Below are 20,736 nucleotides of genomic sequence, written 5' to 3' on the forward strand. Positions count from 1 at the left end.
TAATTGGACCAATGGAGGAGTCACATACCAAGGAACAATCTCCCCAAGCAGTTTTGTGAGAGGTGCTTTGAGCAAGGAGATCGAAAATCGCAGCAAAGTGAGCTAGAACTCGTGCTTGAGCTGGATATTCGTGTTTGTGGGAGGAAGAAAAACTGTATGGGTGCAGGAATAAGTGGAGGAGGGCCACCGTGGGCCCATGAGGCAGGGGGCGCGCCCTGGGGGTAGGGCGCGCCCTCCACCCTCGTGCCCAGGTGGTTGACCCCCCTACTGTGTTCTCAGTTCCATAATTCCTCAAATATTCTAGAAAAAATCATATTTCATTTTCAGGGCATTTGGAGAACTTTTATTTTTGGGGTATTTTTATATTGCACGGATAAATCAGGAAACAGACAGAAAAATACTATTTTTACTTTATTTAAACTAAATAATAGAAAGTAGAAAGAGGGTACAGAAGGTTGTGCTTCTAGTTTCATCCATCTCATGCTCATCAAAAGGAATCCACTAACAAGGTTGATCAGGTCTTGTTAACAAACCCATTCCCATTAACATGGAACCGGAGAAATTTCGAATAACACTATGTTACCTCAACGGGGATATGCACATCCCCAATAATAAGAATATCATATTTCTTCTTAACAGTAGGAAGAGGAAATTCAAGACCTCCAAATATAATCGATGGAATTTTTCCAATAGAGTTGATACTATGAACTTGAGGTTGTTTCCTCGGAAAGTGTACGTATGCTCATTGCAATTACCATGAAAAGTGACATTGCCTTTGTTGCAATCAATAACAGCCCCTGCAGTATTCAAAAAGGGTCTTCCAAGAATAATAGACATACTATCATCCTCGGGAATATCAAGAATAACAAAGTCCGTTAAAATAGTAACGTTTGCAACCACAACAGGCACATCCTCACAAATACCAACAGGTATAGCAGTTGATTTATCAGCCATTTACAAAGATATTTCAGTAGGTGTCAACTTATTCAAATCAAGTCTGCGATATAAAGAGAGAGGCATAACACTAACACCGGCTCCAAGATCACATAAAGCAGTTTTAACATAATTTCTTTTAATGGAGCATGGTATAGTAGGTACTCCTGGATCTCCAAGTTTCTTTGGTATTCCACCCTTAAAAGTATAATTAGCAAGCATGGTGGAAATTTCAGCTTCCGGTATCTTTCTTTTATTAGTGACAATATCCTTCATATACTTAGCATAAGGATTCATTTTGAGCATATCAGTTAATCACATACGCAAAAAGATAGGTCTAATCATTTCAGCAAAGCGCTCAAAATCATCATCATCCTTTTTATTGGATGGTTTGGGAGGAAAAGGCATGGGTTTCTGAACCCATGGTTCTCTTTCTTTACCATGTTTCCTAGCAACAAAGTCTCTCTTATCATAACGTTGATTCTTTGATTGTGGGTTATCAAGATCAACAGCAGGTTCAATTTCTACATCATTATCATTACTAGGTTGAGCATCATCATTAACATTTTCACTAGGTTCATGTTCATTACCAGATTGTGTTTCAGCATCAGAGATAGATATATCATTTGGATTCTCAGGTGGTTTAGCAATAGGTTCACTAGAAGTTTGCAAAGTCCTATCATTTTTTTCTTCCTTTTAGAAGAACTAGGTACATCAGTATTATTTCTCTGAGAATCTTGCTCAATTCTCTTAGGGTGGCCTTCAGGATACAAAGGTTCCTGAGTCATTCTACCAGTTCTAGTAGCCACTCTAACAGCATAATCATTTTTCTTACTATTCATTTCATTGAGCAAATCATTTTGAGCCTTAAGTACTTGTTCTAATTGAGTGGTAACCATAGAAGCATGCTTGCTAATGAGTTTAAGTTCACCTCTAACATTAGCCAGATAATCACCCAAGTGTTTAATCATATAAGTATTTTGTTTTAATTGTCTACCAAAGTAAGCATTGAAATTTTCTTGTTTGACAATAAAATTATCAAACTCTTCTAAGCATTGTCTAGCAGACTTATAGTAAGCAATATCACCTTCATCAAATCTATAGAGAGAGTTTACCTTTACTACCTGTGTCGGGTTATCAAGACCTCGAGGTTCTTCAATAGGTAATGGATTAAGATCATATGTTTCTTCAACAGGCAGTAAATTAAGACCATGTATTTCTTCAATAGGAGGTAAATTCTTAACATCTTCAGCTTTAATACCTTTTTCTTTCATAGATTTCTTTGCCTCTTGCATATCTTCAGGACTGAGAAATAGAACACCTCTCTTCTTCGGAGTTGGTTTAGGAATAGGCTCAGTAATTGGAGCAAGAGCTGGCTCAGGGGGTGCCCAATTATTTTCATTTGTCAACATATTATTCAATAGAATTTCAGCTTCATCCGGTGTTCTTTCCCTGAAAACAGAACCAACACAACTATCCAGGTAATCTCTAGAAGCATCGGTTAATCCATTATAAAAGATATCAAGTATTTCATTTTTCTTAAGAGGATGATCAGGCAAAGCATTAAGTAACTTGAGAAGCCTCCCCCAAGCTTGTGGGAGACTCTCTTCTTCAATTTGCACAAAGTTGTATATTTCCCTCAAAGCAGCTTGTTTCTTATGAGCAGGGAAATATTTAGCAGAGAAGTAATAAATCATATCCTGGGGACTACGCACACAACCAGGACTAAGAGAATTAAACCATATCTTAGCATCACCCTTTAATGAGAACGGAAATATTTTAAGGATATAAAAGTAGCGAGATCTCTCATCATTAGTGAACAGGGTGGCTATATCATTTAATTTAGTAAGATGTGCCACAACAGTTTCAGATTCATAACCATGAAAAGGATCAGATTCAACCAAAGTAATTATATCAGGATCAACAGAGAATTCATAATCCTTATCGGCAACACAAATAGGTGAAGTAGCAAAAGCAGGGTCAGGTTTCATTCTATCTTTAAGGGATTGCTTATTCCATTCAACTAATAACCTCTTGAGCTCAGATCTATCTTTGCAAGCTAAAATAGCTGCAGAAGCTTCCATATCAAAAACATAACCCTCAGGAATAACAGGCCTATCTTCATCATCACTTTCATCAATATAATCAGTTTCAATAATTTCTTTCTCTCTAGCCCTAGCAATTTGTTCATCAAGAAATTCACTAAGGGGCACAGTAGTATTAAGCATAGAAGTAGTTTCATCATAAGTATCATGCATAGCAGAAGTGGCATCATCAATAACATGCGACATATCAGAACGAATAGCAGAAGCAGGTTTGGGTGTCGCAAGCTTACTCAAAACAGAAGGTGAATCAAGTGTAGAGCTAGATGGCAGTTCCTTACCTCCCCTCGTAGTTGAGGGATAAATTGTTGTCTTAGCATCTTTCAAGTTCTTCATAGTGTCCAGCAGATATAAATCCCAAGTGACTCAAAGAATAGAGCTATGCTCCCCGGCAACGGCGCCAGAAATTAGTCTTGATAACAAACAAGTGTAGGGGATCGCAACAGCTTTCGAGGGTAGAGTATTCAACCCAAATTTATTGATTCGACACAAGGGGAGCCAAAGAATATTCTCAAGTATTAGCAACTGAGTTGTCAATTCAGCCACACCTGGATAACTTAATATCTGCAGCAAAGTGTTTAGTAGCAAAGTAATATGATAGTAGTGGTAACGTTAACAAAAGTAACGGAAGCAAAAGTAATATTTTTGGTATTTTGTAGTGATTGTAACAGTAGCAACGGAAGAGTAAATAAGCGAGAACCAATATAGGAAAAGCTCGTAGGCATTGGATCGGTGATGGATAATTATGCCGGATGCGGTTCATCATGTAACAGTCATAACCTAGGGTGACATAGAACTAGCTCCAATTCATCAATGTAATGTAGGCATGTATTCCGAATATAGTCATACGTGCTTATGGAAAAGAACTTGCATGACATCTTTTGTCCTACCCTCCCGTGGCAGCGGGGTCCTAATGGAAACTAAGGGATATTAAAGGCCTCCTTTTAATAGAGTGCCGGAACAAAGCATTAGCACATAGTGAATACATGAACTCCTCAAACTATGGTCATCATCGGGAGTGGTCCCGATTATTGTCACTTCGGGGTTGCCGGATCATAACACATAGTAGGTGACTATAGACTTGCAAGATAGGATCAAGAACACACATATATTCATGAAAACATAATAGGTTCAGATCTGAAATCATGGCACTCGGGCCCTAGTGACAAGCATTAAGCATAGCAAAGTCATAGCAACATCAATCTCAGAACATAGTGGATACTAGGGATTAAACCCTAACAAAACTAACTTGATTACATGATAGATCTCATCCAACCCATCACCGTCCAGCAAGCCTACGATGGAATTACTCACACACGGCGGTGAGCATCATGAAATTGGTGATGGAGGATGGTTGATGATGACGACGGCGACGAATCCCCCTCTCCGGAGCCCCGAACGGACTCTAGATCAGCCCTCCCGAGAGGTTTTAGGGCTTGGTGGCGGCTCCGTATCGTAAAACGCGATGATTTATTCTCCTTGATTTGTTTCTCCCCGAAAGCAAATATATAAAGTTGGAGTTGGCGTCGGAGGAGCTCCAGGGGGCCCACGAGGTAGGGGGCGTGCCCCCTCGTGGACAGGGTGTGGGCCCCCTGGTCTTCATCTTTGGCAAGGATTTTTTATTATTTTCAACTAGACGTTCTGTGGAGTTTCAGGTCATTCCGATAACTTTTGTTTCTGCACATAAATAACACCATGGCAATTCTGCTGAAAACAGCATCAGTCTGGGTTAGTTTCATTCAAATCATGCAAGTTAGAGTCCAAAACAAGGGCAAAAGTGTTTGGAAAAGTAGATACGATGGAGACGTATCAAATACCCCCTTATCCTTTCGTAAGTACAATGGAGTTCCCGAAGGGAGACAACTTCATCATGATGCATTGGAATAAAGAATTGAAGATATCAACGAAAGGGATTAACTTCTTCGAGAAGATCCGTTAGAATATCGTAACCAGAACTTTCCCCCTTACTCCCCTCTTAAATCTCGGGACGATATTTCTTCTAGTGGAGGAGAACTTTGACGCCCAGATATTTAATCTACAGTGAACCTCTGCTCATGATGCCACGCCACCTCGATTTTTGTTGCTAATCTCGCATTAGTTCGAAACCAATTCAAATTCAAAATTCAAAATCAAGCAAACAATAAGAGTTTTCAAATATTAAAACTAAAATGTTCAATAAATAGTAGGTAAATCAGAGGCTATGATAAAATTGTAAACAACATTAATGAAATTTGATAAGTGACTTAAACAACCTCAAACAGTGGCTGAAAACATTATTTAATAACTTTTTTATTAATAAAAAATAAAAATGAAATGATATTTACACCAAACTAGTTTTTGGTGGTAGGATATATTGTGCTGTGATTTGTGGGCCAGCTCTCATATTTTACAAAACTCATTTGGTGCCAAAACAATTAGCCAAAACAAAAATAAAATAAAATAAAATAAGAAAAAGTAAAACAAAACAAAACAAGATACAAAAGAGAAAAGCGAAAAAGGAAAAAACCCACTGGGATCTGACCCACCAGGCCGGCGCACCTGGCCCAGGTCGCCCCCACTCACTCCCTTATCCCCACGCAACCGCAAACCCTAACCCCCCCCCCCCCCCCCCCCCCCCCCCCCCCCCCCCCCCCCCCCCACGATCGCCTCCTCCTCCCCGATCCAGATTTGGATTGGGGGAACGACCCGCCGCCGCCGCCGCCCGAGGACCTCACCGGACCTCCCCACGGGCCTGCCTCCCCTGTGTACGGCGTCTCCGACTTCCTCCTCGAGCCCCTCTGCCCCGTGCCCTACAAACCCCGTGAGGCCTCACCCCTCTCCACTCTCCTCTGTCTCGCTTCCGCTCGACGCGCGCCCTCCCCTGCTCGCCGCACTCGCACCGCACAACGCGCCGCCGCACACGCTCGCGCCCGGCCTCCCACACCTCCCGCCGCGGCGCCCCTTCCTGCCGAACGGCCCCTGCGGCCGCCCCACCATGCCGGCCCCGGACCTCCCCGTCTGCTGCACCACGTGGCCGCCGCCTCTCGCACACCCGCGCCCTCGCCGTTGCTCGCCCGTGCCGTTCGTCCGCTCCGGCCATGCCCTACCTGCCCGTGTCCCTCGCCCCGCTCACCGCCACGTCCAGGAACCGTCGCCCCGCAGTCGCCGCACCGCGCCGCCTCGTTGCCCGCCCGTGCGCCGCGTCGCTTCCCTCACCGCCTGTGTCGCGCCGCTCCCCTCGTCGCCTACACCGTCACCTCCCGCCGGTGAGCACACGCCCTGGGCTCGCCGAGCCTCCCCCCCGTTGTCCGCACTGGTGCCAGCGGGCGGGCGCCCGCTGCGCCATATCAGGCGGCGCCCGACGCCTGCTACCGCCCGAACCGCTATGGCCCCTCTGGCCCACAGACATGTGGGGCCTGGCCCCAGAACGTTATAAAAAGAGAATTAAAAATAAATAAATAAATAAATAATCAAAATATTAATTAATTAACTTAATTAATCCTGATAAGATTAGCCTAATTAACCAATTAGCCTAATTAACTATTGTTAATTAACTAATAGTGTATGACATGCGGGACCCACACGTCAGCGACCGAGTCAACACCTCTGTTGACTGCTAACGTCAGCACGCACTATTCTGGATAATGTTGATTTATAAAAATTATAAATCCTAAAAATGATTTAAATCTTTTAAAATTAATATAAAATAAACCGTAGCTCGGATGGACAAACTTTTTGCATGAAAGTTGCTCACAACGACGAGACAAATCCAAATACGCAGCTCGTTCGTCCGCCACACATCCCTAGCATAGCGAACACGCAACTTTTCCCCTCCGGTTCATCTCTCCGGAAACGTGAAACTTCGGGGATACTTTCCCGGATGTTTCCCCCCTTCGTCGGTATCACCTAATACCGTGTTAGCGCATACCTAGCACCGTGTATTACCTTGTTATGTTTTGTGATGCTTTGTTTGCTCCGTATTTACTGTTTCTTCCCCCCTCTTCTTCTCCGATAGACACAGAGACCGTTGCTAATGCCACTGAGTTCGACTACGTTGTTGACAACCCCTCCTTGCCAGAGCAACCAGGCAAGCCCCCCCTTTGATCACCATATATCGCCTATTCCTTCTCTCTACTGCTTGCATTAGAGTAGTGTAGCATGTTACTGCTTTCGGTTAATCCTATTCTGCTGCATAGCCTGTCATTATTGCTACAGTTTTTACCCTTACCTGCTATCCTAATGCTTAGTATAGGATGCTAGTGTTCCATCAGTGGCCCTACACTCTTGTCCGTCTGCCATGCTATACTACTGGGCCGTGATCACTTCGGGAGGTGATCACGGGCATATGCTATATACTTTATACTGTTACCTTACTATGATACTGTTCGGAGATGGGGGCTGAAGGGGCAGGTGGCTCCATCCCGGTAGAGGTGGGCCTGGGTTCCCGACGGCCCCCGACTGTTACTTTGTGGTGGAGCGACAGGGCAGGTTGAGACCACCTAGGAGAGAGGTGGGCCTCGCCCTGGTCGGCGTTCACGGATACTTCAATTAATACGCTTAACGAGATCTTGGTATTTGATCTGAGTCTGGCCACTAGCCTATATGCACTAACCAACTGCGCGGGAACAGTTATGGGCACTTGGCGTCGTGGTATCAGCCGAAGCCTTCATGACATCAACGACTGAGCGGCGTGCGCTGGATTGGACTGGAACGCCTGCTAGGCTAGGTCTGCTTCCGGCCGCCCTTGCAACGTGCAGGTGTGCAATGGGCGATGGGCCTAGACCCCTGCGCCATAGGATTTAGACGGCGTGCTGACCTCTCTGTTGTGCCTAGGTGGTGCTGCGACGTGTTGATCTTCGGAGGTCGGGCATGACCCAGGAAAGTGTGTCCGGCCAAATGGGATCGAGCGTGTTGGGAAATGTGGTGCACCCCTGCAGGGAAGTTTATCTATTCGAATAGCCGTGATCTTCGGTAATAGGATGACTTGGAGTTGTACCTTGACCTTATGACAACTAGAACCGGATACTTAAAAAAATACACCCTTCCAAGTGCCAGATACAACCCGGTGATCGCTCTCTAGCAGGGCGACGAGGAGGGGATCGCCGGGTAGGATTATGCTATGCGATGCTACTTGGTGGACTTGCCATCTACTCTCTCCTACATGCTGCAAGATGGAGGTGGCCAGAAGCGTAGTCTTCGACAGGATTAGCTATCCCCCTCTTATTCTGGCATTCTGCAGTTCAGTCCACCGATATGGCCCTTTACACATATACCCATGCATATGTAGTGTAGCTCCTTGCTTGCGAGTACTTTGGATGAGTACTCACAGTTACTTTTCTTCCTCTTTTCCCCCTTTACCTTCTACCTGGTTGTCGCAACCAGATGCCGGAGCCCAGGAGCCAGACGCCACTGTCGACGATGACTCCTACTACACTGGAGGTGCCTACTACTACGTGTCGGCCGCCACCGACGACCAGGAGTAGTTTAGGAGGATCCCAGGCAGGAGGCCTGCGTCTCGTTCGATCTGTATCCCAGTTTGTGCTAGCCTTTTTAAGGAAAACTTGTTTACTTATGTCTGTACTCAGATATTCTTGCTTCCGCTGACTCGTCTATGATCGAGCACTTGTATTCGAGCCCTCGAGGCCCCTGGCTTGTATTATGATGCTTGTATGACTTATTTATGTTTTTAGAGTTGTGTTGTGATATCTTCCCATGAGTCCCCGATCTTGATCGTACACGTTTGCGTGCATGATTAGTATACGATTGAATCGGGGGTGTCACAATAGGTGGCCTGACGTAGCTTTTTCAGGTCCAGATTTCCAGCTGCCGAAATTCTCCCTCTTTGTGTATACCTTGCATATTATGAGAGAAAAGGCATTAGAATTACTCCAAATAGCATTATTATGGATAAAAACATCATAAATAACAGTAAGGAGACATGATGCAAAATGGACGTATCAAGGTGGTGTTCATACCTTCTTGAGAAGCTGTCGTTGGTGTGATACTGGGTGCCTCGACATGAAGAAGAGTCTTCGGCCAAGGCAAGAATAAGCTCTTGCATGCGCCAATCCGTTTAGGGGTCTCCTCGTCATCGACTGGTACCGGAGGAGGCAAATCCTCGAAGCCCGCTTTGACACTGGCCACGTTAACCTTGAAGACGCCATGGGGCATCTCTCGGTTGTGGAACATGCGGTCCTTCGGCTTCACAGTCATTGCCTTTCCCACGGCCACCTTCTGGCCATTGATGTCGTACAGTAGGGTATACGGGGTATCGTCGGCCTATGAAGACATGTCTACGACGTCAAACATCTAAAAGGCATCTGAAACAGAAGGCTATAGACATGCTGGTGAAAAGGGTATGTCGCATAATTACCGTGATGGCGTTGAGCTCAGCCATAGACGAAGCCCCGCCGAGCATGCTAGAGACGGAGGTCGGGCTACTATGAATAGGAGCGGGACCTTTTGCGGTTGCTTGAGCAGGTGCTGGTGGTGTGATTTTCACCGAATTGCTCCTGACGTAGCTGGGAAGGGGAAAGTCCGGTGGCCCTTTTTCTGGATTGCTCTTTGACCAATCAATAATTGCCAGAATCAAGCTGGTAATAATTGAAGATTGGAAGTGAGCCATGACGTCAGCCACCGCTTCATTGACCGCTGCATTGACTACCCCGATCAACTCTTCTTTGGTCTCAGCTTTGGTCTTATTGACCGCAATCTCGACCTTCTCGTCGATGGTCTATTGAGTAAGCAACCGTCTCTTCCTTCTTTCCTCTGGCTGCTCGTGGTAGCACGTCTTCCACGAGGTGCCATCTCCTATGCCGTGCACACGTCTATAGGACGGCGGTTTGTTCTCCGGGACCTTTTTCAGTATCTCCAGGGCCCGGTTGAAAGGGGTGTCCCACTTGGGCCTCGCCGACGACTCTAACGACTCGTTGCTTTCGGCTGTCTTTTGGTGCTGCTCTTTCTGCAAAAGGAACGTGGATGGTTTACTAATGTGACAAAACTTGTAGTCGAATTGATTGGAAGCTAATATAATAAGGTGGTACTATAACAATTACCAGAAGTCTTATGAACTCCCTCGTGTTCGGGTCCGTGTAAAAGATCTTATTGACGCGGTCCCACTTGTACTGGGCCCTGATCCAGTCACGCTCCAACGGGTCGGTGAACTCCGCCAAGGGGTCTGGGATTCCGTGACTTTCATGTTCGGCGTCCTCCTTGGCCCATACGTGCCTCTTCCCCTCGTAACCACGACTTCCGAGGCGGTGGGGAGGCGTGTTCCTGGCCTGGAGCTCCTTCATTTTCTTTGACCTTTGCTTGACTTCTTCTTTAGAGCAAGTCTTCTTGAATTTTTCAAAGTCCTCTTCCTTTAGTGACGGATTGTCAGCATGAATCTTGGACCACGGTTCATTCTTCGCAATCGCTTTTCCCACCCTAACTTTCCAGGCGGACAAGTCGTTGGTGAACATCACCATCGCCTTGCTGTTTATCTTTGTCATGGCGTCGTCGTCTGATGGAGGTTTGCTTTGGTCCCGGCCGGGGAACATGAACCTATCGTGCAACTTCTTTAGGAGCATGTGCTTCATACGTGGTATCTTCTTCAACTTCTCGTTGTTGGTGTTGGCGGTTTCCCTGAGGATGCATCCTAGTTGATTGCCCCAGCATGGGTGCGCTTGCTCCGGCGCCGTTAGCTCTAATTTCTTGGGGTGCATCTTCGTGACCACAATTTGTCCGATGCCGAGCTCGTTTGGTCTTCGTGTCCTCTTCTGCTTCGGTGCTTTACCGGCTACGACAGCATCGTTGCCGGTCTCAGGGGTGGTGCCGGTGCCGGTGTCGGCATTGGTGTCGGGGTTGGTGCCAGCCGCCACCCTACACCCGCAACTGGTGTTCGTCCAGGTAATCGAAATAATGATTTGCTGCCTCGAGGGGGTCTTCTTCAAGGCGACCAGAACCCCCGGCTTAGGTGTGGCTAGACATGCTTTCTATTCAATAATTGTAAATAAAAGATATATTGAAGAGAAAAAAGGGGCCTATGTTTGGTCAGAATGTTGATTCATTCCCCTTCCGACAAAATCTCGGGCACTCCATAGGTCCTAGTTTCTAGCACAAATCATGGAAATTTTCAGCATGACCTTTGCTAAAAAGTGGACATATGGAGCTCCTGAAAATTGCCGAAACGAAAATGAATCAACATTCTAGCAAAACATAGGCCACTCAGATATTCTTCGACATTCAACCAACATTGCAAAATCATATAACAACAATGACATATGAGCATCACAGAAGCACTTATATAAAGCAAGTACACATAGTGAAATGACCTCACTAAACATTGCAAGATAGTGGTATTTTCAAAAACCAAAAACCTTTGTAAAATGACCTCACTAAACATTTGCTACCATTTTTTATTTATTGCTAAAAAAGTCCACTGTTTTAAACTCGGTTGAAGCCACATCAAAACCTTGTGATAAAAGTAGCAAAATATCGAGCTTAAGTCTTGCTCATCCTCGAGCAAGCAGCTAAGAAATAAGAAGAATGAAATGGAGGTTGAAAAATGAGTGGAAAGGGTTTACATGCTCGTGAAGATATAATATATCATTGATAACAAAACCTGCAATCTTAAAGAGAATAGTTGCAACATTTGAACTTAAAATTCTTGCCCTAAACCCTTAAATTATATATGCATGCATGCAATTCTTATTGCATATATCTCAAAATTCTTGCTTACTCTTGGGGTGCATGCAGCTAGCTGCTGCCTATAACCATACGAGGCTTTTTCTTCAAGGGCCACGTTCTTGCTCTTAGTTCTTGCAGCGGAGGGGGGACGAATGGCGGCGCTTCTTATAAACTTCAAAAAAGATCATGCATAATAAAGTTCAAAAAAGACTCAATTACTTTCAATGAATATTCCAATCATAAACCCACAATTCATCGGATCCCAACAAACACAATGCAAAAGAAGATTACATCAGATAAAACTCCAAGAAGATCGAGGAGAACATTGTATTGAAGATCAAAGAGAGAGAGAAAAAACCATCTAGCTACTAGCTATGGACCCGTAGGTCTGTGATGAACTAGTCACGCATCATCGGAAGACAGTAAGGATGAAGTAGAAGCCCTTTGTGATTAGTTCCACCTCCGGCAGAGAACCGAAAAAAGCCTCCAGATGGGATCACGGAAGAACAGAAGCTTGCGGCGGCGTAAAAACTGTTCCTGTTGGCTCTCTGTTGGTTTGGGAATATTTGGCAGTCTATAGAGGTGCAATCATGTCAAACGGAGTTGCGTGGGAGTCACGAGCTCAGGGGGCGCACCTGATGAGCTCGTGACTCTCCCGTAAGTCTTCTGGCCTCCTCCCGAGCCTTACAGGGTCCCTTCTGGTACAGAAAAAATCACTGTAAAGTTTCATCTTGTTTGGATTTTGTTTGATATTGATTTTTTCTGAAAAGTAAAAAACAAGCAAAAAACAGGAACTGGCACTGGCACCGGGTTAATAGGTTAGTCCCAAAAATGATATAGAATAGCATATAAATGTATATAAAGCATCCAATATTGATAATATAATAGCATGAAACGATCAAAAATTATAGATACGTTGGAGACGTATCAGAATTCTTCTCTCTTTTGTGATGTTACGGTGAATAGGTATGGAGATGGGTGCACGAGAAGGAATGACCTTCGACGGTTCTTCTTCTTTGCATCTATTCTCCCTCTGTTTTGCATGGTGTGGTGACGGCTGCGTCTCTCTGATGGTGTGCTCCCCTTCACTAAAGTTGTTCCTGTTGAGGTGGAGCTGGCGGCGGGTGGTATGATCACTGGTCCGAGTAGACGTGGTCTAGTGATCTGATTGTTCTGGTGCATTTTTGTCCAACAGGAAAGTTGCCCCATTTTTTTAGGTTCAATTGATGGGATGTTGATTGGTTTCCTTGTTCCAAAAGTATATTTGTTTTGCACATGAAAGGGAAAACACGTTTTCCTCTTTCTCAAAGGGTTGGAGTCACAAAGACGCGAGAAATAACAAAAACTCGGTTGAAGCCACATCAATCAAAAGCTTGTGACAAGAGTAGCAAAATATCGAGCCATAAACTCCCCCACGCTTAAGTCTTGCTCATCCTCGAGCAAGCAGCTAAGAAATAAGAAGAATGAAAGGGAGGTTGACAAATGAGTGGAAAGGGTTTTCATGCTCGTGAAGATCATTACGACAAAACCTGTAATCTTAATTAAGAGAATAGTTACAACATTTGAACTTAATTCTTGCTCTAAATAAAATTATATATGCATGCAATTCTTATTGCATATGTCAAAATTCTTGCTTGCTCTTGGGTTGCATGCATCCAGCTGCTACCTATAACCATATGAGGTTTTTTCTTCAAGGGCCACGTTCTTGCTCTTAATTCTTCTTCAAGCAAGTCTTGCGGAGCCCATTTTTTTATAATATATATATGTATATATATGATCCTTTTTTCGAAGAAGAAGAAAAAAAATGTCCCCACCGCCTCGGACGGACAGAAGCCCATTTTACTACCAGCATGGCCCGGCCTAGGCCTGTTTATCCTCCCTCCATACCATCCATATCCATACCATATATATCTTTCCGATCCAATCCAATCCCAACCCTAGCAAACGGAGCGGAGCCCCCAAACCAAAGCCAAGGAGAAATCGGTTGCTCGAACCCTATCCTCTCCTCTCCTCCCCGCAGCCGCAGCCGCAGCCGCAGCCGCCCAAAACCCTAGCGCCGCGCCGCCCCGCCGGATCTTTCTCCCCCCCTACCGACCGTCAATCCATCCATGTGAGTCTCTCTCGGGCGAGATCTGGTTGGTTGGTTGCTTGGTTTCTACCTAAGCTAATCTAGGGTTTGATTACTGAATTCAGGATGGGAGAGGCCAAGGAGAACGACGTGTACGAGGAGGAGCTGCTCGACTACGAGGAGGACGACGACAAGGCCCTCGACGCCTCCTCCAACGCCAACGCCAAGCCCGCCGCCGACGCCTCCCAGCCCAAGAAGGGCTACGTCGGCATCCACAGCTCCGGATTCCGCGACTTCCTCCTCAAGCCCGAGCTGCTCCGGGCCATCCAGGACTGCGGATTCGAGCACCCCTCCGAAGGCAAGCCCCCTCATATATACTTTTTTTTTCTCGACTTCAGCCGTCTAGGAACAGTCCATTAATTAATTACTACTTGAATAAAGAAAATTTCACCTGCTGCGAAAATCGACCAAATTAATAATGTAAGCTTAAGCCAAACAAATCTAACTGTTTCAATACTAGTGTAGAAAATCAGGTTTCGACCCTAATTCATTTCGCCATTTAGTCTAGGAATAATTAATTACTTGTCTCTGTTAAATAAATAAATTAACAGATTAACAAGAGATGCGTAAACTGCAACATACCGACCAAGTTAATTAATTAATAGGTGCTCAACATAACATGTTTACAATAACATACTTGTAACCTGTCAATTTAAGTTAAGCTTTAAGCCAAGCTAACAGATTCAATAATGTAGCAAAGTTTTTGGCCGGAATCGGGCTTTTTCACAACTACACTTCTGATTGTGAAATGGCAATATGCCATTTACCTTATTACTTTAGTGTGTTCGCAACTATTTCCTTCAGATCCTGGCCACATGATCTCTATTAGGCTACATGTCTAATTCAACTCAACTGCATTTTTTGTTGTCGTTTGTTGTTTTGCTTGCTGTGTGAATCTCATGTGTAGTATTTGCTATGGTGTGGACTGCACTTTGGGTGCTATGTTTCCTATTTTCCTGTGCATTTTATCCAGTCAAATTCTGGCCAAGTTTAAACACTTAAGCTTGCACTTTCTGCTTTTTCAAACATTGGTTTTGGAACTGGATGTATGGAGTATGAACAAAGTCAACTGAACCAACTTTGCTATTCTCAGCTTTACTTAGTCAACTTTGCTATATTACCTAGTCCATCGTTTTTCAACTTTGTTGTTCTCAGCTTTATTTAGTCAGCTTGTTGATGATATTCTTTCGTTGCTGGTATGTATGCAGGTATACTTTCTCCTGACATTTCCCGTTGGAGGGAAATATGGTAAAACTTTCCATTAACCCGGGACCCAGAAGCTTCACTTTTTACTCACTGGGGTGCTGCTCCGATTTTATTTGGTTCCTTCCTCCACATCAGTGCAACATGAGTGCATCCCTCAAGCAATCCTCGGAATGGATGTCATCTGCCAAGCAAAATCTGGGATGGGGAAGACTGCTGTCTTTGTCCTGTCGTCTCTCCAGCAGATCGATCCTACTGCTGGTCAGGTGACAGCGCTCGTATTGTGCCACACCAGAGAGCTGGCTTACCAGGTGGGTTTATGAATATATGCTTTGTTCTATTCCCACACATTTTCTCCCTTGTTTGCTCATTTGCCGCCCTTGTCTTGTGCAGATTTGCAACGAGTTCGAGAGGTTCAGCAAATTTCTGCCTGAATTAAAGGTTGCTGTATTCTATGGAGGTGTTCACATCAAGAAACATCAGGATTTGCTCAAGAACGACTGCCCCCACATTGTTGTGGGCACACCTGGGAGGATTCTAGCTCTAGCTAGAGACAAGGACCTCTCTTTGAAGAATGTGAGGCATTTCATTCTTGACGAGTGTGACAAGATGCTTGAGTCACTGGGTAATTTGTCATCCTTCACTTGCTGCTATCATATCATTATGCCCTTGACTGGATGACAAATATGTATGCATTCTGCAGACATGCGGAGGGATGTCCAGGAGATTTTCAAGATGACACCTCATGATAAGCAGGTCATGATGTTTTCGGCAACTCTCAGCAAGGAGATCCGTCCCATTTGCAAGAAATTTATGCAAGATGTAATGCCCCTGCCTAATGTCTTATCTCAATTGCACAGTGCATCATATTTAAGTCGTGTCCTCCACTGGTTATCAGTTATCAATAGGTTTGTCCTTGTTTTTTGTAATCTTACATGTATAGAGTTCTCTCGTCAAGTCGTTTTTTTCTTCTGTTTTCCATTACTACCTTGCATAGGGCAATACCGTGGAAGCCATTTATGAGTCTTTCAAGTGGTTTGGGTATCTGTCAGTAGCTGTGGTCAGTTTCTGTTGGGAACCAGTCTGGAGGTTAACTATCTGGACTCTTAGTTTGCTGCACTTAGTCACGCACATCTGGAGTTAGCTGGTGGATGTGGAGTTTCAGTGGAGTTTAGCTGGTGGTGGTTCTGGTTCTCATTTTCAATGTTGCCATATGTCAGCCTGGAATTGTCTGTGATGCACTGTTGCAATGGCTGATGAACTTGATTGGAACAAACATGGTGTGCAACAGTGCAGAACTGAAGTTCCACGCGGGGGCAGCATCTTCTGAAGATGAAGGAATTCAGATACTTGGAATGTACCTGTAGATTGATGCTGGAATGCTAATTTCTTTCATCTACCATTTGTTCCCTTGCAGCCTATGGAAATTTATGTTGATGATGAGGCAAAGTTGACCCTTCACGGTCTTGTTCAGGTAGCTTTTGTCGTTTTACACTGTTTTGCACGTTCATTTCACTAGTTTTTGTTCAACTGTGTGATTATACTGTCTTGTTTTTGCAGCACTACATAAAATTGACAGAGTCAGAGAAGAACCGAAAATTGAACGATCTCTTGGATGCTCTCGATTTCAACCAAGTTGTGATATTTGTGAAGAGCGTTAGCAGGGCTGCAGAGCTGAACAAGTTGCTTTGTGAATGCAACTTCCCTTCAATCTGCATCCATTCTGGCATGACCCAGGAAGAGAGGTATATATATATGTGCTCTCTGCTTCATGTTGTTGAATTGCCAGTTGTTGTAGTATGGTGGTCTTGTTGTTCTCTTGCTCAAATTGTGTGTAAATTTGTTGTAGTTGTTTCTCCTGGTTGTTGTGCCTGTGTGGGAAGAAGCATATGGTTGCATATACATATAACCATCTTTTCTAACCTATGAAGTACTTAGTTGTGAATTGTTTATCAACTGGTGCTGCAGATGAGATGCTATTTTTTGCTATATACTAATAATAGTAATAATGATTACGGCACTTGGTTGTTAATTTTGCAGGCTGACCCGATACAAGAACTTCAAGGAAGGGCACAAGAGGATTCTTGTGGCGACGGATTTGGTTGGCAGAGGGATCGACATTGAGCGTGTCAACATTGTGATAAACTATGACATGCCTGATTCAGCTGATACCTACTTGCACAGGGTAATACTCCATGCATGCGTGCATGTTCCTTGCTTGGTTGGGATGCTGCTGCTGCTCTAGGTAACCTAGAAGCTAACTTGGTGGTGATGCATGCATGCAGGTTGGAAGGGCTGGGCGTTTTGGCACCAAGGGGCTCGCCATAACTTTTGTTTCGTCGGCCTCGGACTCGGACGTCCTTAACCAGGTTGGTCCATCTCTGTTTTTGGATTGCATGATTTTGATCAAGTGGAGTGACAAGGAAGATTGTTTTATGAATGAATGAAGGTGCAAGAACGGTTTGAGGTGGACATCAAGGAGCTGCCTGAGCAGATTGACACTTCAACATACAGTAAGTGGCGCATAGATAGCTGGTGGGTTGTTTGGAATGTATAATCTGCTGTCTCTGATTTGTTTGTTTCTCCATGGCATGATATTGCAGTGCCGTCGTAGACCCGCGCCGACATTGCAAGGAGGACGGAAGGAGAAGATGGAATCCTTGAATGTTTTGCTTGAAGTGATGCTGTTTTTTGCCTGCCCTGCCCTGCCCTGCTGCCAAGGGAGGGAGGCAGCAGGAGCAGCAGCTGTACCCTATTTAGTCTGTTATTTAGTCTGAGAGATGTTGGTTTGTTACTTAGGCCAAATGATGAAATGATTTTACTTGTGCTAGAATTGGATGGATGGATGAATGTATGATGCATGGTTTGCTTTGAAATTTTAAAAATCATGATTATTACCGTAGTTTTCAAACCATCATTATATCGTCATATTATTATTTATCATATACAATGGTACAATGTTCCCAGATTATATTTTTGTTTCTTGTTTTCCATCCTCGCAAAAAATTTGTTACATCTTGAGCATTCAGCGTTCTCTTTTTCTGCTGCTGCTGCATGTGAGTCTATTTTCTCATGGCCAACAAATGCATTTTTAACCGAAATGAAAATCAGGTGACTGATGAGTTTGAAGGAGACAAACAATTAAGATAATCTAAATATAAGTCCTTTTAGAGATTTAAGATTCTATATAATAATACGGAGCAAAATGAGTCTATATATTTGTATATAGTTTATTATAATAGAATCTCTAACCTTTTCGGCATTTTTGACAAAGCCGTAGCTCTTATCTGGCGTGCGTGCAGGACAAATCTTAACATAGTCAGCTATAAAATTAGAACCCTTGTGTATCCTTAAACGTCCGAACCATCCGTTCTTGTGCCAAAATGTTAGAGTTGATAAACCATATAGTCAGGCGTACAAATAGTGATAGAATGCTTATTGAAAAGAGAGGCCGAGGATATTCCTCTTCTTATTGATGTGAAATGAAATGAAGGAATACAAGTCCTCAAGTGTTACAAATATGGTGGTTGGGATGTGATCACTTCTAACTCTAGCCTTCTTGCCTTCTGTTGGATGAAACTACTATTGGATGCTTTCATTGTGATTACTCGGTGCATGTTAGTGAGCTCTGTGTTGGTTGTGTTCTTCCCCTTCTCTAAGTGACCTCTGACACTGTTGAGTGTCAGGTGTTCGAGTGCTTGTGCTTGATGTGACGCGACCTCCTTTGGTTCAATGAACAAGTCAGGGTTGGGTCACATCATTTGGACCGATAAGAACCGGCTCGAGTTATGCCATGCATACATAATCTCTTCAACGGGTTGTCACACAGATAGTTCTCTTCTGGAAGCAAAGGGTGAAAGTCATAACCGTTGTCGACGGTGACGAAAACGTGATTTTTTTTCTTTCATGTTTCCGCTTCTCAAAGATTCTGCAAAAAAGAACATCTCCGTCCTCGAGGAAAATGGGATGGAGTTTTCTGCCCATGATAATAAGGCTACCATACTTCACAACTTCTTCCACAACCTGCGGCTCTTTCGCCTATCCGACCTCTATCCGGTGCAATTTCCTCAGTTATGCCACTTAGACTTCGACTTCTCCACTCAGTAAATTCAAGAAGCTTTCTTTAAGATGAACGTGAATGCCAACCCGGGCCCGATGGCATTGGACCAGGTTTTTACCGAAATTTTGGCACAACATCAAACTGATCATGTTTCATTTTTTCGATGACTTCGCCAACTTGCGGGTGGATGTCGAGCGCTTCAACAGATCCCACATGATCCTCCTCCCCAAAAAAGACTCTGCCAGAACCCTGTATGGCTTCAGACTCCCGATGGTATTTCCATCACTACTCTCTTGACTTCGAAAACAAACTACACAACCCCCTACCTATGGAGAATATTAAACGAACAAATTCGCCCCTCCGCAAAATCTCATGTCCTTGCCAACAATGGCACCTCTACCTTCTTCTGGCTTGTCTCCTCCCGACTCCGCTCGCAGACACCTACCCACACTTCTTCTCCGTCTCCATCTCACCCTCAGTTCTGGCATCACATGTCATGCAGAATGGTTTACTCGCTACTTTGCAAAACCGCCTAACCAATGTTGCTTCTATAGAGCTTGCGTTTGTTTTGTCTTTTTTGCAAGATTTTGCCGCCAGTGATGCGCCCGACGACAGGTTCCTCACCCACGGCTCCCCGTTCTCTTCGAGGTGCGCCTACTCAGTGGTCTCCTCCGACCACAAGATCGATCTCAACGCGGGGCACATCGGGAGATCCAAGGCTCCTACCAAGGACAAGATCTTCGGCTGGCTTCTTTGTCGTGATAGGTTTAGCAAGATGGCGAACTTACATCGCAAGACCATCTCTCCTCTGGCTCGGACTGTCCGCAGTGCGACATCACTCATGAGGATGCGACGCACCTCGCCATCCTTCGCCGACGCGCGGCACAGGTCTGGTCCCTCTTGGGGCTGCAACCACCTCACTCCATCAACCTCGTTTGGAATACCACAACGCCGGTCGGCCTCGACATCAACATTTGGCCCACTGTCTATTCTCATCCCCCCCACCAGCACCCACGAAGCCATGTCCTTTCCTCTCCTCTCTGCTCATCCACCATCTCCGTCGCCGTTCGCCTCACGTCTGCCATCCCCGTGACCGGAGAGCACCGAAGATGAAGTAAAGGCAGCGAGCGACAAATGTGACTGGGCGAGGAGGTGTGGCTGTCCGTAAGGGCATGTCACAGAGCTCGCCATGACCAGTGGGGTGGAGGATGCGACGCGACGCTGTTCTGGTGGGTACCCCGGGGACCTATTCCGTTGCACAATTTCGCAGTGACGCTAAGCATTGGTGTGACGGAGTGGTTTCTCATCGAGTATGACTAGAGCTTACGTGCTAAGTCCGTGTGGATCCGCCCCATCATTTTCATATCAGGAGGACGCCGAGCTCGTCCGAGTGGTTTAGGAATTTATTAATAATTTTCACTTCGATTGATAAACAACTACTCCTCCGTAAACCAATATAAAAGCGTTTAGATCACTAAGTAGTGATCTAAACGCTCTTGTATTAGTTTACAGAGGGAGTACTTACATGACAGATTGAGAGACCAATTGGCAAACTATAAGCGGAGACTCCATCGACTTCTTGGTGATGTTGGGACAGGAGGAAGGGAATAACATGGGTAACTCGAATGGGAAAAGGTCTATGGTGCCACTGTCCTACTGCT

At 44.7% G+C, this 20,736-nt stretch overlaps 1 protein-coding gene across 2 annotated transcripts; it reads left to right on the top strand.

Moving 5' to 3' along the window:
• Positions 1 to 13,598: 13,598 nt before the first annotated feature.
• LOC125532466 (DEAD-box ATP-dependent RNA helicase 15) lies at positions 13,599 to 17,917 on the top strand. 2 transcript variants are annotated; one of them, XM_048696519.1, is made up of 11 exons: positions 13,599 to 13,794; positions 13,878 to 14,110; positions 15,154 to 15,326; positions 15,409 to 15,640; positions 15,719 to 15,837; positions 16,433 to 16,489; positions 16,576 to 16,760; positions 17,056 to 17,200; positions 17,301 to 17,384; positions 17,465 to 17,528; positions 17,619 to 17,917. In XM_048696519.1, coding segments are annotated over exons 1-11 (1,305 nt in total). In that variant the 5' UTR covers positions 13,599 to 13,792; the 3' UTR covers positions 17,630 to 17,917. The 2 variants fall into 2 exon arrangements, with proteins under 2 accessions (XP_048552476.1, XP_048552477.1); XM_048696520.1 differs by lacking the exon at positions 13,599 to 13,794 and having other exon boundaries at positions 13,897 to 14,110; positions 15,021 to 15,326.
• Positions 17,918 to 20,736: the final 2,819 nt, after the last annotated feature.

This window comes from Triticum urartu, chromosome 1 (assembly GCF_003073215.2).
Source record: "Triticum urartu cultivar G1812 chromosome 1, Tu2.1, whole genome shotgun sequence".
NCBI lineage: Eukaryota > Viridiplantae > Streptophyta > Magnoliopsida > Poales > Poaceae > Triticum > Triticum urartu.